The 12,076-nt window shown below is 41.2% G+C and overlaps 1 protein-coding gene across 1 annotated transcript in view; it reads right to left on the bottom strand.

Moving 5' to 3' along the window:
- Positions 1–1,421: 1,421 nt before the first annotated feature.
- The window catches only part of SDAD1 (SDA1 domain containing 1), a 43,640-nt gene continuing 32,985 nt past the window's right edge, over positions 1,422–12,076 (bottom strand). Inside the window, 6 exon segments of the mRNA XM_017876582.1 lie at positions 1,422–2,284; positions 7,489–7,650; positions 8,844–8,928; positions 9,037–9,227; positions 9,366–9,463; positions 11,253–11,379. Coding sequence (XP_017732071.1) covers positions 2,237–2,284; positions 7,489–7,650; positions 8,844–8,928; positions 9,037–9,227; positions 9,366–9,463; positions 11,253–11,379 — 711 coding nt within the window. The 3' untranslated portion in view covers positions 1,422–2,236.

The following is a 12,076-nucleotide window of genomic DNA, read 5'->3' as shown; positions in this document are numbered from 1 at the left end:
TTTTTTTTTGAGACGGAGTCTCGCTCTGTCGCCCGGGCTGGAGTGCAGTGGCCGGTTCTCAGCTCACTGCAAGCTCCGCCTCCCGGGTTTATGCCATTCTCCTGCCTCAGCCTCCGAGTAGCTGGGACTACAGGCGCCCGCCACCTCGCCCGGCTAGTTTTTTGTATTTTTTAGTAGAGACGGGGTTTCACAGTGTTAGCCAGGATGGTCTCGATCTCCTGACCTCGTGATCCGCCCGTCTCAGCCTCCCAAAGTGCTGGGATTACAGGCTTGAGCCACCACGCCCGGCCTACAAAATATTCTCAAGAGAAGATTTGGAAAATAATAAAAGGAATCAGATAGAAATAAGATACTATGGGATTAAAGAAATAAAAGTTCAGAATACACGTTTATAAACCACATACTACATCTTTCTGTCTTGCATGTAAGAAAGGCTAGTTAAGAAGAGGGTGAGTGCACAGTAGAACAGAAGTCACAACACAGAATGGACTTTGACCTCCTGGTATCTAAAACATTTACAAAAAACACTGTAAACACTGGAAATGTTTACAATGGGAAATGCTTATTATAATAATGGCTGCATATGGAAAAATCTAGAGGAAGGATGAAACTTCCAGGCACCATCACAATTCACACAATAAAGCTGTGAAAACTTGCTATTTTGAATTTTTTTCACTTTCTGGATCCAGACACAAGGAGACACCCAATTCAAAAATGCGAAAAGAAAAAGGAGCAGTTTCAGGTCTAAAATATACAAATTTGCATCAAATACTTCCTGTGAAACACTAAAGTTGCTGGGGCTTGACTCTGGTGGCTTGACTAATCTCCCAACAGCAATCTGGGGCATTTTAGGGACAGTCTCTAAGTCGCATTGAAATAAAACTGAAGTTGAATGCAGAAAGTGAACAGAAGAAACTGGAAAGGAAATAAAAACACTGGTTTTAGAAATCGCTTTCTAGGCCGGGCGCAGTGGCGCTCACACCTGTAATCCCAGCACTTTGGGAGGCCAAGGTGGGCGGATCACCTCAGGTTGGAAGAAATCCTGTCTCTACTAAAACAAAAATACAAAATTAGCTGGGCATGGTGGTGCATGCCTATAATCGCAGCTGCTCGGGAGGCTGAGGCAGGAGAATCACTTGAACCCGGGAAGCGGAGGTTGCGGTGAGTCAAGATTGTGCCATTGCACTCCAGCCTTGGTAACAAGAGTGAAACTTCGAAATTGCTTTTGGAGTGCAGAAAATTGCCCTTTACTCTAATTCGTGGTAACATCTACCACAACATTATCTAAGAAATCTGAAACAAAAGGCACCAAACGATTTCCAAATGCAAAAATTTGCATGCAAACAGACTGTCCCCTGAAATGGATGCAGCATGCCTGTGGAACGTAGAACACCACACACCAGTCCACACACAATGGTACCTATTTGGCATTAGAAACCTTTTATTGAGACAAGGTAAACAGTGGGCTGAAAGTACTACAGGCTGAAGGAAGGCTGAAGAAACCAGTATGAAGGCAGCTGAAATGATGAACTAAATACATTCCAAAGGTACTATTTATACTTAAGGCACTTTTAAAAGTGAGGTCTTAACCAAAAAGACTTTACATGGCATTCAAAAAAAAAAAGAGGGGGGGGTCACTTAAATCTTTTGGATTGACTAAAAGAGCTAAATTATGTATCAAAATCTGTACAGCAGGGGCCTGTTTTCAGCAGGAAAGCCTATGTACAAGTAAGAACCTCTTACTCTTGTAACATTGTCCTGTTTTGTTTTGTTTTATTTTATAAGAATATATAACTCCTATCTCCACAGAGTTAGTCCATAAGGCCTCAGTGACCTCATAGAAATATGGAGCTACCTCTACTAGAGAACTATTTACACTGCACTATAAATACACATATGTGTGTCCACCCCCACAGCTAAGCTGTCAATGCCTTAAGTGAAGGGGGTACAGCTCATTCGTTTTATATCTACAGTGACAATTAATAGGCACTCGATACTTTCTTTTTGCATGAATGATACATAAAATGATTTTACATTATCACCACTATTTACATTAACATTCCCACCATTAGCCGTCTCCAAAATAAAAACACCAAATTGCTGCCACATATTCAGCAGTTTTCACAATACAGTGAGTCTGGACTTTTTAATGTAAACAAACATGCTTGATTTACCAATTTTCAGAGTAATAACACAAACTTAGCATTCTTCTTGGAATGGAAAACTTGCTGGGAAGTTACTTCATTCTTTTCCTCTTTTTCAAAAGTGCATCTCTTAGTGCCAACTGTAAAATAAAAAAGTATTGAAACATCATAACTCTTGGGAACCCCGTTATACAAATCTGGTTACATGAAAGTTTACTAAAAAGGAATCACCAAGTCAACACACCATCCTGAAAAACTATAAATGATAAAATATTCCAAACAGATCAAATCTATATATATCGAGGATGGGGCATATTACTGCTAGGAAATATGCAAAGCTCTTGACTGCTGTTTCCAACTCATGGAGACATAAGCTCAAAACAGGAGCAGCTACCGAATGCAGACACTACAGTATCCCTGTCTTCAGGGAAAATAAATAATACTTATTTGGTCTATATGGCTCTTAATATTTTGGAGTTGTGGATGAGATACATTGTCTAAATTAAAAGTAACAGGAAGACAGATTTTTCTTCATAATCAATCACCTTTTCCAACTAAAGATGGCATATATTCCACATATATTCCACTAAAGATGGCATATGACATGTATGGATCATTCAAATACTTTAAAATAGCATTCAGCACTTGTGCAGATTTATGATAACTCTATCAATATACAATCTGAAACAAAGAAAAGTGTTACCTTATCTACTGATTTTCAAATGGGTTTGTTTTATGCAATAAACTAAGAAAATGTTCTAAGTAAATGCTAACACTAACCCTTTATAATGGCTCAAACATGAAGATATTAACTCAGAAATTGAAGCCCTGACAACTGTAGCTTATGGCAAAATATTCTAGTTAATACAGGTTCTAATTTTTAACTTAATTATTTTCTGTTGGAAGTATGTAAAGTGAACATTAAGAATGAAAGCAGTGAACTGTATGAGACTCAATCTAGGCTTTCATCCCCTGGAGTTCGTCTCTAACCAAAGAGGTTGGGTTCTTCAAGATCCCCAGGGTAGAACTAGAAGGTGAAGAATTTAAGATCTAGAGAAAAAGAAGACTGAAGGATCAGTGTCTGAAGTGAACCTACAAAAGTCCTTATAAAGTTTTACATTTCCCAAAAGAAAACAAACATAATATTAAAGATGATCAAAAACAAACCAAAATTAAAGTTAACCAAGACTAATGTATACATCTTAAGTTTGTGATGGATACTACTCCATTCATTCCCAAGCACTATTCTTTGTTCTAGAAACTTTTAAAAATCTCTAGCTTTTATTTAATTTTTATTTTAAAATTCTAGCTTAAATTTTAACAAGATAAACCTAAAACAGTTTTGGGGTAGAAGTTACCTAGCTCTACATACAAATGTTCAAACTTTTTGGATTTTATGATTTCCAGTTGACTCCTTGCCTTTAGCTCACACCTGGGTCTTGGTATGTCTTTGCAGAAAAGCAGAATAGCTGGGATACTTAAGGCAGAACAAAAATCTGTAAGTTCATTTCAACTTAATTTGGCTAAGGAGGTATTTTCTAGATTCATCTAATTGTGTCTAATTTTTCTCATCTGCAAAATTGGTTTAATCACAGTAACTGCACATACTATTGTACACTGATTAAACAAGTTAATAAATGGAAAGCCCTGGAACAGTGAAGTCTCATGCTAAGAACTAAATGTGTTAGCTAATGTTGGTTATGGGAATTTACGCCCACTCATTAAGCTTTGTGGCAATGCACAGCCTACTCTCACACATATTTCAGTTCCTTCCCCTTCAAATGCCACCAATTAAAGAAAAGGAACAGGTATACCCCCGTTTTCTTCTTTTATCTTTCTACAGGCTTTACTGCAAGATCCTCCTCTCCTTCCCTATCCTATGCTTTACTTCCCTCTGCTAGTCTCATCCCAGTCACCTCTTCATATTCTAACAATTTACAGTAAGACCTCACGTACACTTTCAAGCCATGTAAGATCCCTTTATTTAAGACACTGAAATATCACCAAGGGATAGAGGGCGGGGTGTGAAGTGTGATGCTCCTTTCTCACAGGGCCCTTGGGGTCACGGGCAGCTTTGGGGATGCTCTGTAACTGTTCTGTCCAATAGGGTAGCCACTAACTACGTGTGACTACTGAGCATTTGCAATTGGCTAGTCCAAATTGAGATGTGCTGCAGTATAAAAGACATGCTGATTTCAATTAACTCAAAAACAAAATGTAAAATATTGCACTCATAATTTTTATATGTTGAACTACATGTTGAAACAATACCATTTTAGATATACTGGGTTAAATAAGATATATTATTACAATTTCCTCTTTTTTACTTTTTTATTTTTAAGTGATATATGTAGTTCATATTATATTTCTATTGAACAGTACTGGTCTAAAGGAGAGAACAGAGAAAATCAGGAACTTAAAGTTATGTTTATAATGAAGAGATCCTGAAGAAAATACAGGGCAAAGAAACACACATAGAAATTCTGATTAATATCAGGTTCCAAATGGCAAGAAAATTGGAGAACAAGAAAAAACATTCTTGAACCAACAGGTGCATATGTCCAATGAAATCTTAATTTACTCTCAAAAAGATTCTTCAATCTTTGAGAGTTATTTTATGACTCCAGGTGCTTGCAAGGAACAAAGCTGGGCTTCCCTATCATGCCAGAAAAGGCAAGCTAAAAAACAAAGGAAGTTGGGGTGGGGGGAGTCCTAACTAAAATGGAACAAGCTAACAGAAACCTCATAATGAAACACACCTACCAACACGGTAATTAATATTTCCTCAACCCTGAAATGTGAGTAAAGGCCAGGGAAGGACAGACTAGTGGATTTCAGTCAATCCTATCATAATTTTAGGAGAATGTGGCAAAATTTAGAGTACTTAAAATCCTAAGTGGCACCTTTCCTTTCACCTCAATTTCAACAGCTTCTATTAAAAATGCTGTCATTATTTACATGATGTTGTTGAATACAATTTAGAACTAGAGTCAACAGGGTGAGCTAAATGGTACCTTAATTCAGTGAATACTGACTTGGAACCCACAGACACAGCACTGCCCTAGAGGGCTGGTGGTTACATTCAGTGCTGGCAGGCTGATCCTTGGCTAGCTATTTAGGAACACTGGTTCACAATATGCCACTGTTTATTTACCCAGAGCTGATATCCTGGCAATTCTTCAGAATAACATTTAGATACACTGTTAACTGCCAGGAGAGAAAGATACAAAAGTATAAACTTGTTTTATCACAATGAATTACTGAAATAAACAAGCTGCCTAAGTAGCACGGGATTACCATTCAAAGGCCATGAATGGATAAAATGAAATCCCAAAGCCTGTAAACATCAGGGCTTTCAAAAGGGCACATACAGGAAGGATCATGCCAACACAAACCTATTTATTTTGCTATGCTTTTCTGAAACTGTTTCTGAGATATTACCACACAGAATTATTGGTTTTTGAAAAGTACCCACGCCTATAATCCTAGCACTATGGGAGGCTGAGGTGGGCAGACTGCTTGAGACTAGCAGTTCAAAACCAGACTGGGCAACATGGCAAAACCCCATCTCTACAAAAAATACAAAAATTAGCCGGTGTAGTGGCAGACACCTGTATTCCCAGCTACTTGGAGGGCTGAGGTAGGAGGATCACTTGTAGGGAGACCCCCTGAAACTACTGCTAAGGAATAAAAGATGAAATGCTCCTGATTATTGTAAATACAAAATTGCATGCAGGACTGTGTAAAGACAATGCCAGGTTGGGCTGCCAGAATGAGCCAACAGCACATGATGTGCTTCCCCTTGCAGAGAGCCTATAAACGGACATGCAGTCAGGAAGGTTTCACAGCACCAAGATTCCTATCCCAGAAAAGCAGATGTTCATAGCTCTGGGAATGGAATGCGACCCTTGTGGGGAGCCTACAAACGGATGCATGAGGGGCACCTGTTCATATGGATAAGATACGGTTATAAATGCCCTTATCTTGCCACGGCTCTTCTAGGTCTCTTTAGGGTTAAGGCATACTCCCTTCTGAGAATTTGTGGTCTAACTGGTTGTCTAGCTTCACGTACTGTTTCTGTTGATTGTTTGCAACCAGCTTTTACTGCAACTGTCACTGCTGATTAGTATCTTGCTAAACACAGGTTCTGGATAGACTGTGTTTGTTTTAAGGCTCTGTTAGAAACTGCTGATGCACACACTATATTGTAAATTCTTATCTCCGTATACTGTATTTCTGCACACAGAAATGTGCAGAAATACAGTATGTTAAATACAGTTATGTTAAAGAATTACATCATCCCCGCCGGACGCGGTGGCTCACGCCTGTAATCCCAGCACTTTGGGAGGCCGAGGCGGGCGGATCACGAGGTCAGGAGATCGAGACCATCCTGGCTAACGCGGTCAAACCCCGTCTCTACTAAAAATACAAAAAAAATTAGCCGGGCGTGGTGGTGGGTGCCTGTAGTCCCAGCTACTCGGGAGGCTGAGGCAGGAGAATGGTGTGAACCCGGGAGGCGGAGCTTGCAGTGAGCCGAGATCGCGCCACTGCACTCCAGCCTGGGCAACTGAGCGAGACTCCGTCTCAAAAAAAAAAAAAAAAAAGAATTACATCATCCCCATGTGACCATCTCACCTCATAATCAAACAACCCTAAATCCCTCACTAACCTACCCCCACCCTCACTAAACTTAATAATAAATGCTGGTATATCCAGTGCATTGGCAGCATCGCAGGACCAGAAGGCGGTGACCCCCTGGACCCAACTTTCACTATCTTGTGTGGGTCTTTTATTTCTCAACCTGCCGATCCACCTGGGAAGAAAGAAAGAGCCCTGCGGCATTGCGGGCTGCAGGCCAGATCCCGCAATAATCACTGGAGCCTGGGAGGTTAAGGCTGCAGTGAGCCGTGAGGCTACAGTGAGCTGTGACTGCACCACTGCACTCCAGCCTGGGTAGCAGAGTGAGACCCTGTCTCAAAAACGCAGGCATAAAATTGGCACTAAAAAGTTATTCAATTAATTTTGATACATTTCACAGATCAAATGTCAGAGAATTTTAGCATGGGAAGGAACCTCATGGATGATCTAGCTTGCATTTCTTTACTTATACTGGAGGAAAATGGATTCCTCTCTGGTCCCACAGCTGAGTCTCAATCAAGTCAGGTCTGGGACTTACATGCCCTGACTGCTTCTCACCTCTCCATGCTCTCCAACAATGCTCCCATTAACCACAAGGCACACACAATAATGCCCAGTCTTCAGAAGGTGCAAGTCCGTCTCAAATGTAAAGCTGTCTTAGAATTACAGTACTGTTCTTGCCACCCAAGCTTCAAGTGGAACTCACCTGTTTTTCTCGGAAGGAACGCTTATTTTTTGACCGGACATTCTGGCTATACCGCATCATCATAAAGTTCTTCTGTTTTTTCTTCTCTTTATTTGTTGAACTAGAAAATGGATTCATTTTGGTTTTCTTCCTCGCAAATTCTTTTCGGTCTGTCTTTCCAGCCTACCAGAACAAAAAGTTTGATATTTCTTCTTCAGTAGCATACTTTAGGAGTCATCTAATCAACATTAATGACTCCTCTGTGTCAGAAGCTCTAGTAGGTGCCAAGGCCACAAAATTGACAGGACACAGTCTTTGCTCCTTGGGACCAAGAAATGGCCATGCAGTATTATAACGGAGTAAGGGGAGCTCGGAGGAAGAAAAGTCACAATTTAGCCTGGTGAGGTCAGGAGAACTTCCTAGAAAGGGAGACAGGTAGACTTTTTTTTTTTTTTTTTTTGGCAGGATGAAGGCATTCATGGTAAGGGAAAGGAGGGGAAAGACAGAGCATTTCTGGAAGAAGGGACAGTGCACACAAAGGTGTGGAGGATAAAGGACATGTGGAAGACAGAGGACGAGGTGGAACTAGGATGGGACGACGGTGTCTCGAACAAGTGGAAACACAGAAAATGATGTTGGAAATGTAGGCAGGACACAATCATGAGCAGCCACAGCACTAGCCACAGGCAGACTTCAACTGGCTCTGGCTTTTCACTGGTGACTGTAAACACACTCCTACTTTTCTCTTAGCTTTGATAAATATAGTGGTTTCCCAACACTACAGACATGTCATACTGCCTTCCTGTGCTCTCTACCTTGTTTTGAGTGGTGGTTACATGGCTACATACAGTTGTCAAAACTCATCTAACTGGCTGGGCGCAGTGGCTCATGCCTATACTCCTAGCACTTTGGGAGGCTGAGGCGGGTGGATCACACGAGGCCAGGAGGTTGAGATCAGCCTGGCCAACATGGCGAAACCTTGACTCTACTAAAAATACAAAAATTAGCTGGGCATAGTAGCGGGCACCTGTTACCCCAGCTACCTGGGAGGCTGAAGCTGGAGAATCGCTTGAACCCAGGAGGCAGAGGTTGCAGTGAGCCGAGACTGCGCCACTGCACTACAGTCTGTGTGACAGACAGAGACTCTGTCTCAAAAAACAAACAAACAAACATACAAACAAAACCAAACAAAAAACAAAACGAAACAAAATCCCTCATCTAACTGAACACCTAATATCTGTGCATTTTAATTTCTGTGTTAATTATACATTTAAAACATTTTTTAAAATTGCCATTCTGTGGCTATACAAGTTCTGGCTTATGTTTCATTTTATTTGCTTTCTGTTTAAAAAACTAGGAATGATGTGCTCACTCACCATTGCAGTTGCTAGTCTTGTCTCTTTGTCAGACTTTGGCTTTTTATGAAGGCGTTCAATGTCCCGAAGAGAAAGTAATTCACCCCTGGGATGAGGGAAAAAGAACACATGAAGCAAGAATGGAATTCTGTTTCCTGATGCTTTCATTACCATGTGAGCTGACTGAAGTACTAAAGTGGATGTGCCATTTTACCTGGGCTCTTCATCACTGTCTATTTCAATGTATTTCCTCTTCTGGGATTTCCCAGGGGCAGCATCAAGTTCTTTTCTCATTTGGGCCATGCGGATTTTCTGGAAGTCTTCCTGAGTTAAAACTCGGCTGGTGCTGACGGCTGCAGCTTTGGCTTTCCGCTCCTCCATGGGCATGCTATTCAGCTTCTTGGACTTGAAACCACATAAGGGCTTAAATGGCTACCAGCTCAAGTGAGAGCTCAGCCATTTAAATTGTAGCCTCCCACCAAGGCCCAGAATAAATTACGTCTTAATAAATGTCAGGGTGTAAGATGAAATTTTCAGACTTACGATTTCTTGCTGTTCTTCATCGGAAGAGTGTTGCACATCAATCCATTCACCATCAGCATCCTCTTCCTCCTCACTGAGACTGGTACTTTCCCATCCATCTGCATGAAAAAAGCAAACTCACTACTGCTACTTTATGTTGCATATTCAATATAAGGTTAAGCTCAAGCAAGCAACAGAAAAGTAAGGTAATCAACCTTGAACAGATACACTATTAACCAAGAACTGAGCAATATTTATTGTTAAATAAGCCACATGCATTTATCTAGTTAATCTAAGGAATAGGAAATATGCACTGACCAAGTATCTACCATGAGTCAAAACCTTACAATCACTCTAACCCTCATGACTCCACAGAAAAGGAACCGATGCTCAGAGTTAAGTAACATGCCCCAAGTCACACTGTTAAAAAGGCATCCTACATTGAAATCATGAAAATCATGTCTGCCTTTAGGGTCATGTTCTTTCAACTAAACCAACCGTGTCCATCAAAACTGCACTTATACATTTATCTTGGCCGCGCAGCAAGCATCTAACTTGTCCTACGTGTGTTACCCACGTATGAGAATCTAGTTACAGTCATTCCGAGAACTGAGGTACAAGATTTGGGATGTTAAAGAATGTTGAAGACACCTCAATAAAAAGATATCAGGCTTCTTAATGGAGCCACCACAGTTTTAAGTTTTCTAAATCACAGACACTGCAATCTTTCTGTGACTCCCTATGATCTTTAAGACAACGTGCCAGCTCTTTTGTCTGGCACATACATAACCACGTATGAAAAGGTCTCCAAACTCTATCTCAAGCCTCCTGTCTTGCTACGTCCCACCTTGTATCCTACATTCTAATAGTTCTCTAAATCCTTCAGGACTTTGCTCACACTTTGCCTGGAAAGTCTCTGCTATTCTAGCATTCCTTGCCAAATACCTGGCTCATCAGTCACCATCTCTCCAAAGCCCTTAAAAAAAAAAAAAAACTCCCCAGGTGGACTTGACTGCTCTCCTGCACTTATGCCCCCACCCACTCCAATGATAAATCCTGTTAACACTTCATTCTTCAGCTCTTTGGAAGCCTTCCAGAGCAGAAACAATATCATTCATCTTTGCACTGGCAGTGGCTGGCTCACAGCAAATGAAGGCTTTGCTGAAATAGGCTGGGTGCACTCGCTCACACCTGTAATCCCAGCACTTTGGGAGGCCAACATGGGAGGATCACTTGAGGTTAGGGCCTGGCCAACATGGTGAAACCCCATCTCTACTAAAAATAAAAAAATCAGCCAGGCATGGCTGCACATGCCTGTAATCCCAGCTACTCAAGATGCTGAAATAGGAGGATCGCTGGAACCTGGGAGATGGAGGCTGCAGTGAGCTGAGATTGTACCACTGCACTCCAGCCTGGGCAAGAGTGAGACTCCGTTGTGGAAAAAAAAAAAAAAAAAGAAAAGATTTGCTGAGTAATGAATGATTCAAAGAATAAAGGACTCTGGAAATTAGAATGGAGTTTCCCGAGTATTTTCCCACAAATTTAACATGCATTCTCCGTCAACAAGGAGAGTTTTGGAAGATTCCTCTAAGGGCTAACCCTCATAATTTTTTCTAGGCAACAAACACAAGATCATTGTCTTTCTCAAGCACCAAACAGCATGCCCTTGGATGAGGGGCAGCCAGCCACCCTGAAGGTCGTGAAAAGGCATTTCCTATGCTAGAACATAAGCTCTGCAAGAGGAGGAACCATGCTCAATTGATCCCCAATACTTCTAACAGTGCGTGGCACATAGTCATTGCTCAATAAATATCTGCTGAATGAATGTTCAAACAGTATACAATTTAAAGGTCTGCACAGACACTGCAGGAGTGTTTTGCCCAAAATAAGGGTGCAATAAAAATCAACCTTCATCATTTTCAGCATTCTCTTCTTTCTCAACTTCCAGAACTTCTGCTCCTGGAATGTAATCTTTAGCATCTAATTCTCCATATTCTTGCACTCTTGCTTCTATGGAGGCCTCTGTAGGCTTACCCTAAAGGAAAAGAAATTGTTTATAATAAGTTGCTTAGATCATAAAACCTTAATCATGAAAGGTATTCTCTGAAATTATGAATTTATTGTATTTATTTATTATTTGAAGACAGGGTCTTGCTCTGTTGCCCAGACTGAAGTGCAGTGGTCCGATCTCAGCTCACTACAACCTCTGCCTCCTGGGCTCAAGGGATCCTTCCACCTCAGCCTCCTTAGTAGTTGGGACTATAGGCGTAAACCACCATACCCAGCTAACAAAATTATGTATTTAAAAGGGAGCACTATAAAAAATGGTGGTAACCAAATGACAGAAACAGTTTGCTTATGTCTCAGATCAAAATAAATCCCCAGCCAGCAATCTGTCCACTATTTTCTTGCTGTTTTTTGATCCAGATCAAGACATTGGTAGTTATTAGAGAGCAACTGCTCCAATTTTTTAAGCCTTGAAAAATGTCATCTCTCTTTCTGTTACATACATGCATCCCTCCTCCCTTCCAACTTGAAAGAGGTAGTATCGGCCGGGCGCGGTGGCTCAAGCCTGTAATCCCAGCACTTTGGGAGGCCGAGACGGGCGGATCACGAGGTCAGCAGATCGAGACCATCCTGGCTAACACAGTGAAACCCCGTCTCTACTAAAAAAAAATACAAAAAACTAGCCGGGTGAGGGGGCGGGCGCCTGTAGTCCCAGCTACTCGGGA

The sequence above is a fragment of the Rhinopithecus bieti genome, unplaced genomic scaffold, assembly GCF_001698545.2.
Source record: "Rhinopithecus bieti isolate Rb0 unplaced genomic scaffold, ASM169854v2 scaffold_8675, whole genome shotgun sequence".
NCBI classification, from domain to species: domain Eukaryota; kingdom Metazoa; phylum Chordata; class Mammalia; order Primates; family Cercopithecidae; genus Rhinopithecus; species Rhinopithecus bieti.
This window is presented reverse-complemented; position numbering and strand designations above follow the sequence as displayed.